The sequence below is a fragment of the Neoarius graeffei genome, chromosome 10 (genome assembly GCF_027579695.1).
Source record: "Neoarius graeffei isolate fNeoGra1 chromosome 10, fNeoGra1.pri, whole genome shotgun sequence".
NCBI lineage: Eukaryota > Metazoa > Chordata > Actinopteri > Siluriformes > Ariidae > Neoarius > Neoarius graeffei.
In genome coordinates, this window is record NC_083578.1 from 37,650,930 (window position 1) to 37,669,490 (window position 18,561).

The window sequence follows — 18,561 nt, forward strand, 5'->3', positions numbered from 1 at the left end:
TGTCTCTTCTGACCCATTTTGCCAGAGGAAAAGAGGTTGCCTAATAATTATGCACACCTGATATAGCGTGTTGATGTCATTAGACCACACCCCCTCTCATTACACAGATGCACAGCACCTGATATACTTAATTGGTAGTAGGCTTTCAAGCCTAAACAGCTTGGAGTGGGACAACATGCATTAAAAGGATGTTGTGGTCAAAATACTCACTTGCCTAATAATTCTGCACTCAGTGTATACTGTTTTACTCAAAATCAAAATGAAATATTCTAATATTTTGAGATACTGATTTTCATGAGCTATAAGCCATAATCATCAAAATTAAAGCAAAAAAGGCCTGAAATATTTCGCTTTATATGTAATGAATATAGAATATATGAAAGTTTATCTTTATGAATTAAATTATCAAAAAATGAGCTTTTTCTATGATATTCTAATTTTTTGATATGCACTAGGATGGTAACTCTAGGCTACATTGTTTAATTCCTAACAAATCCCAAATTCACCAGCATACATTACACCATAGAAAGGAGGTGGACTGCAGAGTAGGAAATACAAGTTACATTACATTAATGGCGTTTAGCAGACGCTCTTATCCAGAGCAACATACAACACACCCAGAACAGCCTGGGGAGCTATTGGGGGTTAGGTGCCTTGCTTTAGAGCAATTTAGCCATGCCTGCTGGTCCAGGTACTCAAACCAGCGACCTATTGGTCCCAAAGCCACGTCTCTAACCATTAGGCCAAGTTTTGGTTGACAAAAACATTTAACTGCACATTCCTTGCTGCAGTGTCCAGCTTCGTGGCTCCAAAAGAAGTAGGTTACTCTAAGGGGCAACATCTAACTTCTGATGTAAACCTGATTGGTTGAAATTAATTCATGGGAATGCAAAATGTCCCAAGTCTCCCTGTCCCAAGTCTTCCCATTCTCCCCTACATATTAGTGGTATACATTATTCACTGCCCTCTTCTCCCAAAAAAAAAATTACCACCAGGCACAACTGCTGTGTCTGACAACATGGAAAGGATCCCTACAGAGATGCACATGTGTCTGTTTACCTCAATAACTGGAAAGAAATTGTAGAAAATTAAAATTTTCTTCTTCAGGTCTCTGACGCAACGCCCCATTCAGTGTCTGTAGTCGATTATTGCACAGGGGCTGTTTTCTGATGTTTACAAATGGGATCCTTTACATGTTGTCAGACACTCATTCAGGTTATAAGTAGTTAAATAGTCAAGCATTACCTTGGAAATAGACTTCTTCACAAATCTGCATGACTTCTCCTTTTGTAAACTTCAGAAAACATCCCGTGTGATAATTGACTATAGGCACTGATTGGGGTGCTGTGTCAGAGACCAGAAGAAGAGAAAGGTAAAACAATGACTGTAGAATAATCATTTTCTAGTTTCTTTACAGTTATTGAGGTAAACAGACCCAGGTGTATCTTTGTAGGGATCTGGTCCATGTTGTCAGACACTTATAATAATATTAAGAGCCTGTTACTTTGATGTGGATGATTTCCTTGCAGGATTACATTGTATAGTTATTTTGCAGTTGCCAGTTGTAGCATTCTAACTCAATACTGAACCGATTTCAATCATTTTTGTCTGTAGTCAATATTTGGACCCAAACTTAAAGCAAAAATGGGACATAACAAATACTAAGAAACTCTGAAATTCATGTAAATATTTCAACGGTTATACTTTTCACTCAAGTTGTTGTCAGTAATATACTTTGCAATGAAATTTGTTGTATTCCATTAGAATTCCACATTTTCCATCGTGGTCTCAGCCTTTTGGACCCCCACTGTAGTTTCTCCCACCTTTTCTTTCCTCACCTCATTATTTATTCTTCTACCCCCTTTGTCTGGATGCTGTTTCTGATTTTCTCTGTGCCTCCTCCTTGATTACCACCCTCTCCTAATTTTCATTTCTGATCATATTTAGATATCAGCATTTACCATTTAACAGGGGATGTCTAATATCAAAGTGTATGTAATCATAATAAACCAGGGTGGCTGTGGATTCAGCTGAATCAATTTAACATAAGCATTTTGTGAGGGACCAGTCAGCATTGTCCAAGAGTGTAATGGAGGAAAAACAAGAATGTATTTAGGGGCCAAATCTGGCCACAAAATATATATCCTGCAAATCCGGATTTTGATCAGTCTGGGGTTTAGGCTTTCCACCATACATCAAGGCATGGTTTCATTGTCTGTGCCAGGGACAGGGGGATGCTGATAGTTCACAGGCCATGTGTTTACAGCAGTCTGGGGAGGGGGGGTGTAGTGGGCTATGCTGCTCTCTTGCTTTATCAGAGAGCATCATCTTTGAGAGATTAGTCCTAATCTCGGTTCTAGACAAAGTGAAAGATCAACTCTGCTAATAAGGGAAAGACTTAACAGTTGGCTGATATTAGATTGCAGTTTGTCAAGATGAAGCATGGTGGTCCAAAAACCTTCCTTTTGAAGTCCCGGTTGCTAAACAAAGCTTTCAGCAATTTAATTCTGCAAATCTGAGGGGAGAAGTGTATAACTTGTTCTTAGGTTTTCATGGATGTTTGAACAGACAGGCTGAGGTCCAGTGTATTAACATCGATTAATGTAGACAGCTCTCATGGCCCTTCCATATTTGTCTGTCTACTGAAATTGTTTGTACATGTCTGTGAATTCACTGATTATACTAACTCTCCTTCTTTTCCCCATCATAGAAAAAATGATCTTAGGATAGTCAAGTTAAGAACTTCTGAGAAGTTGTAGTGTCCATCTATGGATATTGTTTTGATTTGGCAGAAATTGGCTTTAGATTCAGTTTTCTACTGATCATCTGAGATCGTCCTAGTACCAACTGTGAACACTTTTCACTCTGTGTATTTATGAAGATTCAGTAATTTAGAATATTTTGAACATCTACTCAAAATAAGTCAAAATAATTGGAGTTGTGTTGTCATCTTAAATACTTTTTGCCATTTGTCACAAATAAGTGGTAAAAGGACATACAAAAGGGCATTAAAACAACATCAAAGGCATCTAATGCAGGGGTTCTCAACCTTTTCTGCTCTGAGGCCCACCTGTTAAGTGTATAAATGGGATGCAACATCACTCCCTGCCACAGATGGGAGCCCAGGAATTAAACAAATGCAATAAAAACAAACTGTTTTAAATTGTAGGTATTGTATTTAAAACTGTATGGACGTGCCAGAAGCCAACATAAAACCATGCATGCAGGGCATTCTCATTCAAAAGGGATTAATCATCCAAAAGTGGAGTCTGGTTGATTAACACAAGAACTTATTGCCATGTTTGTGTTCAGCAAACAAGCAATTTATTAAACCAAGAAGTACACTCAAAAGAAGTGAATATAGAAACCACTCAGTGGGATTAGATCCTTTCATGCTAACAAAGAAGTATTTTTCCTATGAGTTGGAAAATTATCCATCAGTTGAGTTCCCCGACATCTCAAACTACCTGGTGCTGCAGACATTGTTCTACTCGGACACACAGATGAAAACTTGGAAGAGCATGGAGGCGTACAACTTTTTATATGGCTGGGTTAAAGATCTGGGGATCAGGACACAAGATAGACAGCTGTAGATGGATCTAAGTGCAGGAAGAGTGTTTATTAGCAGGCGTGATATTTATAAAAACAAAACACAAATGAAAGCACAGCAGAATCATAAAGCAGAATATTTAAAGTGTTATAAACATGGCTCAAAACAAACGTGACAGCGATAATGATAATACTTCGCAAAGCCTCTGCGAAAACAGTGTCCGTGTCCATATCTGCTGATTGTGCTCAAATCAGTATCAGGTGTTTCCCATAACGACTGGGACCCAAGAACGTGCACCATGCACTCCATGAGCACACACGGCTGCTCAAGTTGCACCAGACTCAAGCGCGCGAACGCGTGACAGTCAAGTGTTCGCCTGCTGTGTGACCACAACTTTTAGCTCATGTGTATATCGCCATGCATCGCCACCAAAATGCCTCATTTTCATTGATAACCCATCACAAAGCATCGTGAGCTGTAGTGTTACCGTAGTGTAATGAGGTGGATGTGACATCAGATGCAACCCAGCAGTTGTACACTACTACAAGTAAAAATTAGCTTCAACTTGGAAAAAAAATTCACGGCCCACTAGATGGCGCTTCCCATTAGTGGGCCATGGCCCAGTGGTTGAGAAACACTGATCTAATGGATATAATACTGTATGTACCCACTATTTGCCCTGTATGAGTCATTTATTTACACTATGTGTATTTACGTTCTGCAGCTTTTAATTTTAAAACTTAAAGAGCCAAAATGTTTCATTTTGGTTACTGAACTTAAGATTAGGGTCGGTTTTAGGTGTAGGCATAGAATTAATAAACTGCATGAATTATTATGTCAATTGAAGGTCCTTACAAAGATAGTAAATGTGTGTGTGTGTGTGTGTGTGTGTGTGTGTGTGTGTGTGTGTGTGTGTGTGTGTTGTCCCAGATCCTTCACTGAGTGCTGAAACAGTGGTGAAAGGAAGAGTAGGGGAGACTGTAGAACTGGACTGCACCCTCACTTCTTCATCGAATGGGGTCATGACTCAGAATCTATTCCCCTTGCATGTAGTAGAGTGGGTGCGGCTGGGCTACAATGTCCCTATTCTTATTAAATTTGGAGACTACACACCACGTGTGCATCCAAATTATAAAGGTAAGTTACTGCTTCATTTGTATCCAGTACTCTTTTAGGTCTTCATATATGAAGAAGTCATTAACATAAATAAAATTGCAATTCTTTTAGTGTATCCTATGTATACAGTAGGAGGGTGATTGGTTTATTTATATTATAAGCTGGATTGAAATAAACAGTAGAAGTGTGCTGATAAGAGGTCCCCTTATCTCTTCTGTATAACATGATAGTTCTTGTTTTGTGAAATATGTTTAGACAATATAAAAGGTATAAAGGTAAAGCAAGGTAACTCAGGAGAAGAGTACATTTAGCATAAAGGCTCTTTGCATGCTTTCATTTAGGGATTTTTTTCCCCTTAAATGAAAATACAGCTCTTTTTCCTGATTATAGTGTGTGCATGGGTGTTGGTGAGTAGGTGGGTGTATGTGTATAAGCATTTGATGATGAAAAGTATATCATCAAATAGATGATGCAGCCTAAATAACAAGGACCCTGTAATTACACTGAGTGTGTCTGGGATCGCACTAGGAGAGAAGGTAAGGGGATGGAAAAGGGAGGGGGGAAGGAAAAGCTTTTATGAATGCAGTGCAAAAGTAGTAGCTTATGTGCAGCCTGTGGAGGAGGTGGGTATTCAGAGAGGGGTCTGGATTATGGATCATGGGGTTAGTAGGTTGGGGGGGGGGGGGGGGGGGGGTATATTGGGCCGCTGCTGTCTAGGCGAGTATTCTGATCCTGTAAGTCTAACCCATGAAAAGAAGGATTTCTTTTTTGCTGCCAGATAAAAATTTGAAGCACAGGGGATAATATACTCCATAATCTAGAAATGATAATCAGATATTATCTCATGAAGAAAAGAAGAAAAAAATCTGTTATTAACTCCCTGAAGCTTTCCTCCCTTTTTCCTCCCTGATATTTATCCACTCCACTCTTTCTGCCTCAGCAAAATCCTATCTTAAGTCTTGGTTCATCTTGGTTAATGCTGTTTACTTTGATGGGCTTTTATTTCATGTGACCAGGTTTTGATGAGAGAGAAAATGATAATTCCTTGTTTCCCAAGTGGGCCATGGCACAGATGGGACTCTGCCTGACCTGCACCCATGCTCTGTGCTATCACTCATACATCCCCTTCAGGGAGTGCAGCTGATGCAACATCAATTTAGATCTGTCAGCAACACTTAAATAATGAGCAAGGAGATAAGGCACATTGTGGTTATCGTGCAAGCGTCCAAATATCAATTCTTTTTCTGAATTTGAATTAGGAAGGCGCAGTGTGAGCACTTCAGGAGGCAGAATAAGGATAGTTGTGTTCTAAGATACTTCATTTTGAACACATTTGAAGCAATGTCACAAATTCATCTCTGTGAGAAGCTAATTCCATAATTTTGTTTTCCTGGATAAGAGATAATTTGCAAAAAATAAAACAACATAGCAGGCAGCTAATTACAAAAATTCAGTATTACTCTGATAATACAGGAGGTTAACCACTTATTGTGATATACTATCACAAGTCTACGGTCATTAGCACGGATGTTCACAACTAAATATATATAAATTATCTATGCAGTATAACCATTACCAATGAGGAGTACTTCCTAAACAAACAAAAGTAAGCAGAGGGTACTGTTTATATTGCACCTCACGATTCTGCTGGTTTGCTTGATTACTTGCCAACAAACATGTGGCTACGCAACTCCAATTAATTTGTTTTGAGAAACCTATCAAATATAAGTGCTGTGAGAATATATTGCTTACAGGGGGACCTCAATAAAAAATATGTACCCTATGGGTACATGTGGCTACCGCTTATAAATAAAATTGTTTTCTGATACCATGTCCATACAGTAAGTATAGCATATATATTTAGTCTACGAGGCAGTAGCCACAAAAATGAAGCGTAATCCAAAAATGAGCAATTTAAAAATCACAGAAGTAAAATATACCAGGTGTCTGTACTTTATATTATTCTACTCTTTCCTCTTACAGTTTTCGAAACTGAAACCTCCGAACCGAGGCTGACATACACACACTGTCACCATGACCGAAACTCTTATTTCCCGGAAAAGGCCCGGCGCTAGAGCTCAGTGGTCTCAATACTCTTATCAACAACTTCCCATAACAACTCGGAAATGCGTCACATCTACATCTCACATGGGACCACGAGCTGAAAAAGGCAAGGAAAGGGGGACAACCTGGAGTAAAACACAAATGCACTTTCCCTCTGTAATAAGCATAAACATGTCTGAAAGCAATTTCTTTAGTCTAGTCCATTTATTTCGAATGGTGAACCAAATTGTATACACTCACCAGCCATTTTAATTGGAACACATGTACATGTGTATGCGCTGCAAGCAGGGTTAGAAACTGCGTGGGGAGACCCCATTGGATTTCAAGTGCAACGCCTTAACGTGTATGCGCATGCGCAGTGCGCGATTGTTGCACTCTTACATTCTTACAGCATGATGACATAGTGGCTACTGCCTCATATAGACGCACAAAAATTATTTCATGGTCTGTCTGATAAGCTATCAGGTGAGTCTCAGACTAGCACAAGGGCTAATTGCATTGGCTATTTTGATCATGTCATGGTGCTGCTGTGATGACAAGAGAGACCAGTTTAAGAGAACTGTAGCACAGGGTCCAAAAAGATATACAGTAGAAGAAGCCATGCTTAAAAATTTTTTGTTTCTGTTTTAATATAGATAAGCGGAAGTTGACTTCCACCTTTTCCACTTTTTTAAGTTTAATAGTTAAACAGACTGGTATATACATAAATATACGTAATTGTGCAATGACCTGGTGACTCGCCTACACACACACACATACACACATATATATGTACATACACATGATTTTGATGGGTGAAAACACGTGTTTTTTCCATTTATAGTGCTTCCCTGGATGCTTAACCTGTGCTCCACTGTCAGGGCCTGTTATCTTGAAGAGAGGTAGATCAAACGCCCCTCAGCCTAAAGGAAATGAAGGCGAAGGTCCCCTGTAAGGGGAGGGAAGAGCGTAATTCTCTCAGGCCAGGCTTGCCAGGTTTTCAGCAGGGCCTGGTTTTAACCTTTGCACCATTTCCCCTTTGCCTTTTAAAAGCCCGTTAAGTGTGTCCAGAATTCAACAACTTTGTTTCCCCTCTAAACCTTTTGAGATTTTCGCTGCTTTGTTTTAACCCGAGGCATGGAACTATTTCTCCAAAGTCTTGTGTGTCTGCCATACCATAGAATATGAAAAGACTGCTCTTGTATAGACCATTTATAGGTTATAAATCATTGAAAGAATAGCCCTTCTCAGTCCCACCCTCACTTCCCAGTCATTCATTCATGGCTAATTCTTCAATTCCTTTTTTTTTTAACTTAAAAAAAAAAGTCTGCATCTTTCATGGCCTCTATACTTGTCACATACCATTCATCATGCACATCATACAACAATGGTTCCAAAAAAAGTTGGAACACTGTGTAAAACCTAAATAAAAACAGAGAGACAAAAAGTTTTTATCCATTTTAGCAACACATTTCTCTGAAGTGAGGTCAATAATCTCAAACTGTTAAACACAGATAACTGAAGCACTAATAAAGTAATTAATCACTACAACATTTGTGGGATTCAAAGACAATATGAGGACACAAGAGGATGGCTTGGGACAACACAAAAGATGCACTTTATTTGCTGCATACTCGTTTTTCAGCTAAATTATTTTATTATGTACTTCCGTACACACACACACACACACACACACACACACACACACACACACACAGATGCTCGACCAAGCTCCCACTGCCACAAATACTCTGTACATTTTAACACATTATATACACATTATTTCTAAACAATATGCAAAACAACTAAAAATCAAGTGCATATGTTTTCACAACAACTTTGCAGCCACCTATAAAACTATTTCTCAAAGCTAGAATGAAATTTTGACGGTTTTCAAACAATTCACAGGAGTGTGTGTGCCAGTTTTCACAACACTGGAGCAAACTCATAAAGGTTATCTTCACATAACTAATTTACATTTAACATCAAGTTGATGTCTGATGGGTTAGTAAAGCACACAACACAGGAAGGTGAAACAAATAAATTCATAAACATCTTAGAATTGCGTACCATACAAGTATCCTTGATTGTCCTAGATTATGAACATTCATTTTTTTTAAGTCCAGAAAAAAAAAGAGTGGTGAGGAGAAACAATATAAAAAATACAGGAGAAGAGAAGGTAGATTAGTTGGGAGAAGAAGGAGATGGAGGACAAGAAAGAGGAAAAGAACGAGGAGAGATGGGAAGAGTGGAAGAGGTAGACACTGAGAAAGATAGAGAGCCTAAGCAGTCAGAAGAGAGGATCAGAGTGGAGAAAGAAAAGGAAGAGAGTGGCAAAGACCAGCAAAAAGAAGGATCAATGAGGGCAACACTAATTGACCATATCTTCAACCATGGTTGCTGGATAGAGATATTATTGTCTTGGGACCACACAGCAAGATTCCTGATTTCTTTATTTTTATTTTTATGTTGATCATTCTTATTCCTCAAGAACAAGACTGGAAATAACTGGAATTAAGGCAGTTTGTGGTGATTTGCATACTTGCCAACGCTCCTGATTTTAGCCTCCATCTCCCGCCTCCCGATTGTATTTGTTAAAAACTGGATAATCTCCTGGTTTTGGGAAATCCCTACCGCTGAGTTAAAAATACTCCCGATTATGTCCAATCAGAATCGTATGAGAAACACTGCTGACGTCAACTGATTTTTAACCAATCAACGAACAGAACGACAGTCACTTCCGTAATGTAGGATTCACCCAGGCTGTCCGACATTTTTTTACAAGCAGTCATTCTTCATGGCCACTAAACCCAATACCAAACAGCAAAAATATGAATGCAAATACCAGGTTGCATGGGAGAATGAATTTCCATGGATAAGCAAATGTTCGACCAGCCAGTTACACGTTTTAAGGTAAAGATACCTTAAATCAGAATATAATGGACATTTGAGTGTGAAATTAAACTAGTCTTCCATACCATTTCAGAAACAAACTGTACAACTTCTAAAGTGTTTAGTGAAATTTTGCATGACAGAGAATTTGTTTGGTGAGTGTATTTGAATAGTGTGGTCGTGTCTTAGTGCTATTTTGAATTTATGTTTGAAAGTTTTAAGTGAAAGTTTACAAGTTAATTCTCTGGAAAGTGATTGATTTTGATAGAGTTTTGAGGTTTTGAGTGAAATATTACTAGTGAGTGTATTTTGGTAGTACTGAAATTTTGCATTCAAGTGAATTTCTTTGTGGAGTATATTTTGATAGTATGGTAGTATTTATAGTGACATTTTTAAATTTTGTTTGAAAACTTTCAGTCAACCTGTGATGACCTGGCGACTTGTCCAGGGTGTACCCCGCCTTTCGCCCGTAGTCAGCTGGGATAGGCTCCAGCTTGCCTGCGACCCTGTAGAAGGATAAAGCGGCTAGAGATAATGACTTTCAGTCAAAGTTTGCAAATGAGCAAATTCCTTTGATGCATTCCGATAGGATTTTGATAGGATTTCTAGTGCTTTTTAAAAATTCTGTTGGAAAGTGTTTAGTGAGAGAGATGCATTTTAGTAGTACTAAGACAGTGCAGTATTTATTTAATTGAGTTGTTACTATTCTGGTTAAATCTTATTAAAAATTTTATTTAATTTATATATGATATTATAGTTCTCTGTATTTTTACATGAGCTTACAGAAGGAAAACACATTTGATGCAATCCAATAATACTTTCATTCACTGTGACTATTTTAAGAAATTATAAACATTCTTTAATCTAAAGCATCACTTGTGTTATTTTCTGTGGGTCTCTGTATGTATACAATATTCAGGCATGAGATTTTTCAGCTAAAAATCTGATTTAAGACTTCCCTTTCATTGTTATTATATTAAAATTCAAGACAAGAGTATTATTTCAGATTTTTCACTCTGCGCTATCTCATGCCTGATACATGAATCCCGTAACCTATAGTAATTGATAGAATAGAATCAACAATTCAAAAACTCTTTAATTGTATAAATTTCAAATGGTTTGCAATTAATTGGGATCCACTGTTTTTATCATTTCAACTGCGCATCATACCCTCGTCCAATTGAAAATGTCGTTCACGCACTTTTCTCCCCCATGAGAATTTTGAAAAGTTGGCAAGTATGGATTTGGTCCAGTTCCATTATTAAGCACTGGTGTGCAAGTGGATCAAAACACATCTTTGTTTCCAAGTAGTGTGTCTTCTTCAACCCAAAATTCCAAAAAAGTCAGGATACTGTGTAAAATGTAAATAAAAGCAGAATGCGATAATTCGCAAATCATGGAAACCATATATTTAATTGAAAATAGTATAAATACAACATATCAAATGTTGACACTGAGAAATTTTATTGCTTTTTGAAAAATATATGCTCATTTGGAATTTGATGCCAGCAGCACGTTTAAAACAAGTTGGGACAGGGGCATGTTTACCAATGTGTTGCATCACCTCTACTTTTAACAACACTCTAACAACACAAACTAAATGTTTGGGAACTGAGGAGAGCAATTGCTGTAGTTTTGAAAGTAAAATGTTGTCCTATTCTTGCCTGATATACAATTTTAGTTGCTCAACACTTCGGGGTCTCCTTTGTTGTATTTTGTGTTTCATAAGGCACCAAATGTTTTCAGTGAGAGAGAGGTCTGGACTGCAGGTAGATCAGTTTAGCACCTGGACTCTTCTATTACGGAGCCATGCAGTTGTTATACATGCAGAATTCGGTTTGGCATTGTCCTGCTGAAATAAACAAGGAGTTCCCCGAAAAAGGTGTCATCTGGATGGCAGCATGTTGCTCCAAAACCTGTATACATCATTTAGCATTAATGGTGCCTTCCAGATGTGTAAGCTACCCACACCATGTGCACTAATGCGCCATCCCCCCCATACCATCACAGATGTTTGCTTTTGAACTGTGTGCTGATAACAAGCCGGATGGTCCCTCTCCTCTTTAGCCTGGAGGACACAGTGTCCATTATTTCCAAAAATAATTTCAAATTTTGATTCATCAGACCACAGGACAGTTTTCCATTTTGCCTCAGTCCATCGTAAATGAGCTCTGGCCCAGAGAAGCTGGCGGTGTTTCTGAATTTTGTTTCTCTATGGTTTTAACTTGCATTTGTGGATGCAGTGACGAACTGTGTTCACAGATGATGGGTTTCTGAAGTGTTCCTGAGCCCATGCAGCGATTTTCACCCCAGAATCATGTCTGTTTTTAATGCAGTGTCACCTGAGGAACCGAAGCTCATGGGCAACCAGTGTTGGTTTTCGGTCATATCCCTTTGGATTGTCTGAATCTTTTAGTGATATTATGTACCATAGATGATGTGATCGCCAAATTCTTTTCAATTTTACATTGAGGAATGTTATTCTTAAATTGTTGCACTATTTGCGCATGCAGTCTTCCAAAGAATGGTGAACCCCTCCCCATCTTTACTTTTGAGAGACTCAACCTCTCTGAAGCCTCTCTCTTTTTATACCCAATTTAAAAGTAAACCAATATGATAGTAACCGTGTCCCTGTCTTTTTGTGGAAGAAAAGCTGACATCATATTTTGTATGGGGGGAAAACTTCAGTAGTGCTGTGCAATTGCTTGATAAATATGTTTTACTTTAAAAGACTTGTATGATAATATCTGAATACCTTATTTAATCAAAAATAAGACAAAAAGATGACAGATCTGCAGTTACTTGAGAATAAAGCATTTCAGTTTACAGTGGATTTGCATTGTCCTGCATGTTCAGTGTTTTAATGGCTATGTTAATTATTTGTAGAAATTTGTTGTAGTTTTCAAGAAGAAAAAACTGTAAAGGTTAGCCATGTTTATCCATGTCTGTGAGCAATGTTCTGCTCTTAGCCATGTAATTCCTAGCCTTAGCCTGTCCACACTGTTCACTGGTGCAGTGAGACAGTGAGTTCAGTGTAATCTATCTCATGACAAAGAGCTATTCATAAGAGGTTTTAACTGATTAGGAGAGAACGGTGGATGACTGGGGTTGAGGTTTGTTTTGTAACACAGCAGAGAGATGAGGGGCTGCGCTAAGGGATTTTTTTTTTTTTGGTGGGGTGTCTTGGTGTATTATTTTATTCAAATCCAAACATGTCCCAAAATGCAACTGGGCCACGACTCCCGTTAAACTCACACAGAGTTGAACAAAGAAAAAGGAGGCTGAGGGCCCCCTTTACACAAAGATCCATCGTTTTCCATAGACTGCTGCATAGGACCTCCCCCAGCGCAAGACCCCACTGCATGGGTGCCTTAATTTATGGGACAGAAAAACCCCACAGATATAACAATCATGTTTACTGTCCACTGCCTGAAGACAAAAATGGGATGGAAAAGGTAAGGATAACAAAACAAAGAGGAAACATAATAGCTTGTGTAGTCATCACATGTATTAGAGCAGACGCGCGCGCGCACACACACACACACACACACACACACACACACACACACATAATAGATAGATAGATAGATAGATAGATAGATAGATAGATAGATAGATAGATAGATAGATAGATAGATAGATAGATAGAACCCCAATTCCAAAAAAGCTGGGACAATGTACAATTTGTAAATAAAAACGGAACGCAATAATTTACAAATCTCAAAAACTGATATTGTATTCACAATAGAACATAGACAACATATCAAATGTCAAAAGTGAGACATTTTGAAATTTCATGCCATATATTGGCTCATTTGAAATTTCATGACAGCAACACATCTCAAAAAAGTTGGGACAGGGGCAATAAGAGGCTGGAAAAGTTAAAGGTACAAAAAAGGAACAGCTGGAGGACCAAATTGCAACTCATTAGGTCAATTGGCAATAGGTCATTAACATGACTGGGTATAAAAAGAGCATCTTGGAGTGGCAGCGGCTCTCAGAAGTAAAGACGGGAAGAGGATCACCAATCCCCCTAATTCTGCACCGACAAATAGTGGAGCAATATCAGAAAGGAGTTCGAAAGTGTAAAATTGCAAAGAGTTTGAACATATCATCATCTACAGTGCATAATATCATCAAAAGATTCAGAGAATCTGGAAGAATCTCTGTGTGTAAGGGTCAAGGCTGGAAAACCATACTGGGTGCCCGTGATCTTCGGGCCCTTAGACGGCACTGCATCACATACAGGCATGCTTCTGTATTGGAAATCACAAAATGGGCTCAGGAATATTTCCAGAGAACATTATCTGTGAACACAATTCACCGTGCCATCCGCCGTTGCCAGCTAAAACTCTATAGTTCAAAGAAGAAGCCGTATCTAAACATGATCCAGAAGCGCAGACGTCTTCTCTGGGCCAAGGCTCATTTAAAATGGACTGTGGCAAAGTGGAAAACTGTTTTGTGGTCAGACAAATCAAAATTTTAAGTTCTTTATGGAAATCAGGGACGCCATGTCATTCGGACTAAAGAGGAGAAGGACGACCCAAATTGTTATCAGCGCTCAGTTCAGAAGCCTGCATCTCTGATGGTATGGGGTTGCATTAGTGCATGTGGCATGGGCAGCTTACACATCTGGAAAGACACCATCAATGCTGAAAGGTATATCCAGGTTCTAGAGCAACATATGCTCCCATCCAGACAACGTCTCTTTCAGGGAAGACCTTGCATTTTCCAACATGACAATGCCAAACCACATACTGCATCAATTACAGCATTATGGCTGTGTAGAAGAAGGGTCCGGGTACTGAACTGGCCAGCCTGCAGTCCAGATCTTTCACCCATAGAAAACATTTGGCACATCATAAAACGGAAGATACGACAAAAAAGACCTATTTGTACTTTGACAATTTGTACTTTGTCCCAACTTTTTTGGAATCGGGGTTATAGATAGATAGATAGATAGATAGATAGATAGATAGATAGATAGATAGATAGATAGATAGATAGATAGATAGATATAATACACACACACACACATACATACATATATATATTAGACACACACATCACTGAAAGAAAGAAATAATTGCTAGCTAGCTATGGAAACAGCTTTTGGTACTTAGCTTTTGATAAACTGTATGTATGCTGTAGCATCTTGGGACAAGAGTTTTGGCAGCCCAAGAATTATGCTGGCATCCAAGTGAGGGCCACTATATCCTCTGATCTACAACCTTAACTACATATTATATTGATAGTTCATAATAGCAATTGGGGATAAAACTAAATAGGTAAGTGAAAATGGAATAACAAGGTGAGGAAAGAGAAAATGCAAATAGATCAAAGAGGCAGAAATAAAAATGCAAGTATAAATTTATGGAGATTGTAGGAAGAAAAAGGCAGAAAATAACAGAAGGTTTAAAGAAATATATTATGTGACATGAGAGCTTAAGTGTAACTGAAAAATCAGTGAATTTATAGTTAGAATTGAGTAGAGTAATAGAAAAATTGCAAGAAAGATGGAAGAATAGCAATCGAGCAGATAGTTGCTGGGAAAGAAGGTAGAGCCACATCTCATCGTCTTTGTCTGGGATTCTTTTGCTATGATTGGTCAGGCCTGAATGACCTGGCCATCATGTGAATAAAACAACGTGGACGTGTCTGGAGGAAAATTACAGGGACAGAGAGGTCAGAGCTCACAGAGTGCACATTGATCTTGGAGGATTTATTGATCCAGAGGTTTCCACTTAAACCTCTTAAGGAATTTCATTATTGCTATTGTAGTTTGATATTGTTGATTTTTTTTGCACTTAATAGCATGTGATAAAAATTGTAAATGTTCAGTTTGCATTAATGCATGCCCATACTCATTTGTTTTAAATTAGCAGAGGATATTCTTCAAATTGTTCGATCTTTGAATGTAACTTGCTTTAAATAATACGTTTGCAAGTGTTGTTTTTAATTTTGACCATGTGCTATTTGAAATGCTTAGCAGACACATATGCCCGAAGCAAAACTACTCAAACGAGCTTGGATTTGTCAGCTAAGGGCAGATCTTTTGTTTGAGCTACGATTTAAATCTCCTCCCTCTCTCTCTCTCTCTTTCTCTCTCTCTGCATCCTTTTTCTCTGTTTTGCTTTCAGCCTTATTAGTCTTGATCCTTTAAATCAAAACACACAATTTTCCTTCCTATACGTCATTAAAAAAAAAAAAAACATGGTCGCATACACTCCCTGCCTCATGAGCCTGCCTTCCTCCCAGTCCTTTTGCCCTGCAGCAAATGAATTCAAACCCAAACTCCCCGCCCTTGGTCCATCACTATGGTAACCTGAGAATTAAGCAGGGTGGTGGGGAGCCTCATTCTCCCCCTATTGATGGATGGCCACACCAGAACATGAAAGGGTTAAGTGTCCAATAAAAGGTTTATATTCCCAATGCAGCAGTTGGAACATGTGCAGCCAGGACCGAGGATATTGCACATTCAGTTATTTTGTATGTGTGTGATTATGTGTGCAGATTTTTACTCATTTTTGTGAGTGAACCTAAAATAAATCATTAAATGTACTAAGAAAGCCTTCTTTCCATATTAGAGAAAGGCTGGTATTCCCGCTACACCAGTACAACAGGCCTCAGTCAGTTTCTTTTTGCATGCATTAGTACTTATGTCTTGCATGCAGATTTATACTTATATTGACTTAATTTTACTTAGTTTACTTGGCAGACTTTTAACCTTTTTTGTGGAGATTCTGTGCTGTTTTTCAGGGATCAGTTTGAAATACACCTTTGATACTTTTAAGAATATATTTGGGCTTTCTAATTACAGTCTGCTCAGAGTAATCTTTACTGCTGTTTGGAAATCAAACAGGGAGGAAATGGGATGAACCAGGAGGAGCTCACATGAGAGATAAGAGCAAATTCCACCCATGCTTCAGCACACCTGCTGTCACATTTCTAAATGTTTGCCCCTCTACTTCCTCTTTTAATAACCATCTTCCCCTTCCTGATGACCTATATTTATTAGAACATAAACAGACACTCCTTTTAAGAGACACCTCTGTTAAACTGCTTTAGGGGGATGGAACTAGAGCTTTCATCATGCAGCAGTTAACCCCAGTGAGAGCATAAACATTTACACAGAGAAATGGGCCTGGGGCTAAGGGTAATTCATCATCAATATATAATAGAGCCTGAGGTTATAAGATTGCTTGATTGTGAGACTTTTATACCTGGGAAAGTCTGTGGAGGATAATATCCCAGAAGTGTTTGTATATTGTGCTGTGATGTTTTGTGAGTGAAAAGAAAAGGCTGAAACAAATGAATAAATTTATTACAAAGAATGTATAGCATGAAATGCTAATTACCCATGTCCACATAAATAAACTGACAGATGCCCATGACTGGTTAATGTCACTCTTGTTGATGGGGGAGAGGACTGCCATCCCTCCCACTGAGGGTACAGGGCCAGTTTTGCTCTCTTGGACTCCCAGCCATGGATGGCTGTGGCATTGTCTCACAATTTTCCAACAATAGGGTAAAGGTTGTTCTGTTGTAATATTTTATTGTAATAGTCTTGGTTTGTTTTACTGTTTCATGGTTATGTCAAAGCAATATATGTGATTCAGTTCAGTTCATTTGTACTTTAAGTAAAAGTGTACAATATAATAAAATGCTTTGCTAGTCTTAGTGTGCTGTGGACATTGAACAAGTAGTTAAAATATACAACAAAATACACAACCGCATAATGGATAATAATCTTCTTGTATACTCTTTGGGTCAGTATTTGAAACCAGTGTGTCTTTGACTTACAGTGGTATGCAAAACTTTGGGTACCCCTGATCAAAATTACTGTTACTATGAACAGTTAAGCAACTTGAAGATGAAATGATCTCCAAAAGGCATAAAGTTAAAGATGACTTATTCCCTTTGTATTTTAAGCAAAAACAATTTTTTATTTTCGTCTTTTACATTTTCAAAATGACAAAAAAGGAAAAGGGCCCGAAGCAAATGTTTGGGCACCCTGCATGGTTAGTACCTAGTAGCACCCCTTTTGGCAAGTATAACAGCTTGTAAATGCTTTTTGTAGCCAGCCAAGAGTCTTTCAATTCTTGTTTGATGAATTTTCATCCATTCTTCCTTGCAAAAGTCTTCCAGTTCTGAGAGATTCCTGGGCCATCTTGCATGCACTGCTCTTTTGAGGTCTATCCACAGATTTTCAATGATGTTTAGACCAGGGGACTGTGAGGGCCATGGTAAAACCTTCAGCTTGTGCCTCTTGAGGTAGTCTATTGTGGATTTTGAGGTGTGTTTAGGATCATTATCCATTTGTAGAAGCCATCCTCTTTTCAACTTTAGCTTTTTTTTTTACAAATGGGATTATCTTTGCTTCCAGAATTTGCTGGAATTTCATTGAATCCATTCTTTCCTCTACCCGTGAAATGTTCCTTGTGCCATTGGCTGCAACACAACCCCAAAGCATGATTGATCCACCCCCATGCTTAATGGTTGGAGAGGTGTTCTTTTCATGAAATTCTGTGCACTTTTTTCTCCAAACATACCTTTGCTTGTTGCTGCCAAAGAGTTCCATTTTAACCTCATCGGTCCACAGGACTTGTTTCCAAAATGCATCAGGCTTGTTTAGATGTTCATGTTGAATTTTGTGGTGAGGATGCAGGAGAGGTTTTCTTCTGATGACTCTTCCATGAAGGCCATAATTGTGCAGGTGTCACTGAACAGTAGAACAAAATGTACCACAACTCCAGAGTCTGCTAAATCTTCCTGAAGGTCTTTTGCAGTCAAGCAGGGGTTCTGATTTGCCTTTCTAGCAATCCTACAAGCAGCTCTCTCTGAAAAATCTCCTGGTCTTCCAGACCTTATTTTGACCTCCACTGTTCCTGTTAACTGACATTTCTTAATTACATTTTGAACTGAGGAAATGGCAACCTGAAAATGTTTTGCTATCTTCT

The 18,561-nt window shown here is 38.5% G+C and overlaps 1 protein-coding gene across 1 annotated transcript in view; it reads left to right on the forward strand.

The window, feature by feature from the left end:
* Positions 1-4,572: 4,572 nt before the first annotated feature.
* LOC132893512 (protein turtle homolog A-like) overlaps positions 4,573-18,561 on the forward strand; it is a 55,944-nt gene continuing 41,955 nt past the window's right edge. Inside the window, exon 1 of the mRNA XM_060932706.1 lies at positions 4,573-4,687. Coding sequence (XP_060788689.1) covers positions 4,573-4,687 — 115 coding nt within the window. The remainder of the gene's footprint in view (positions 4,688-18,561) is intronic.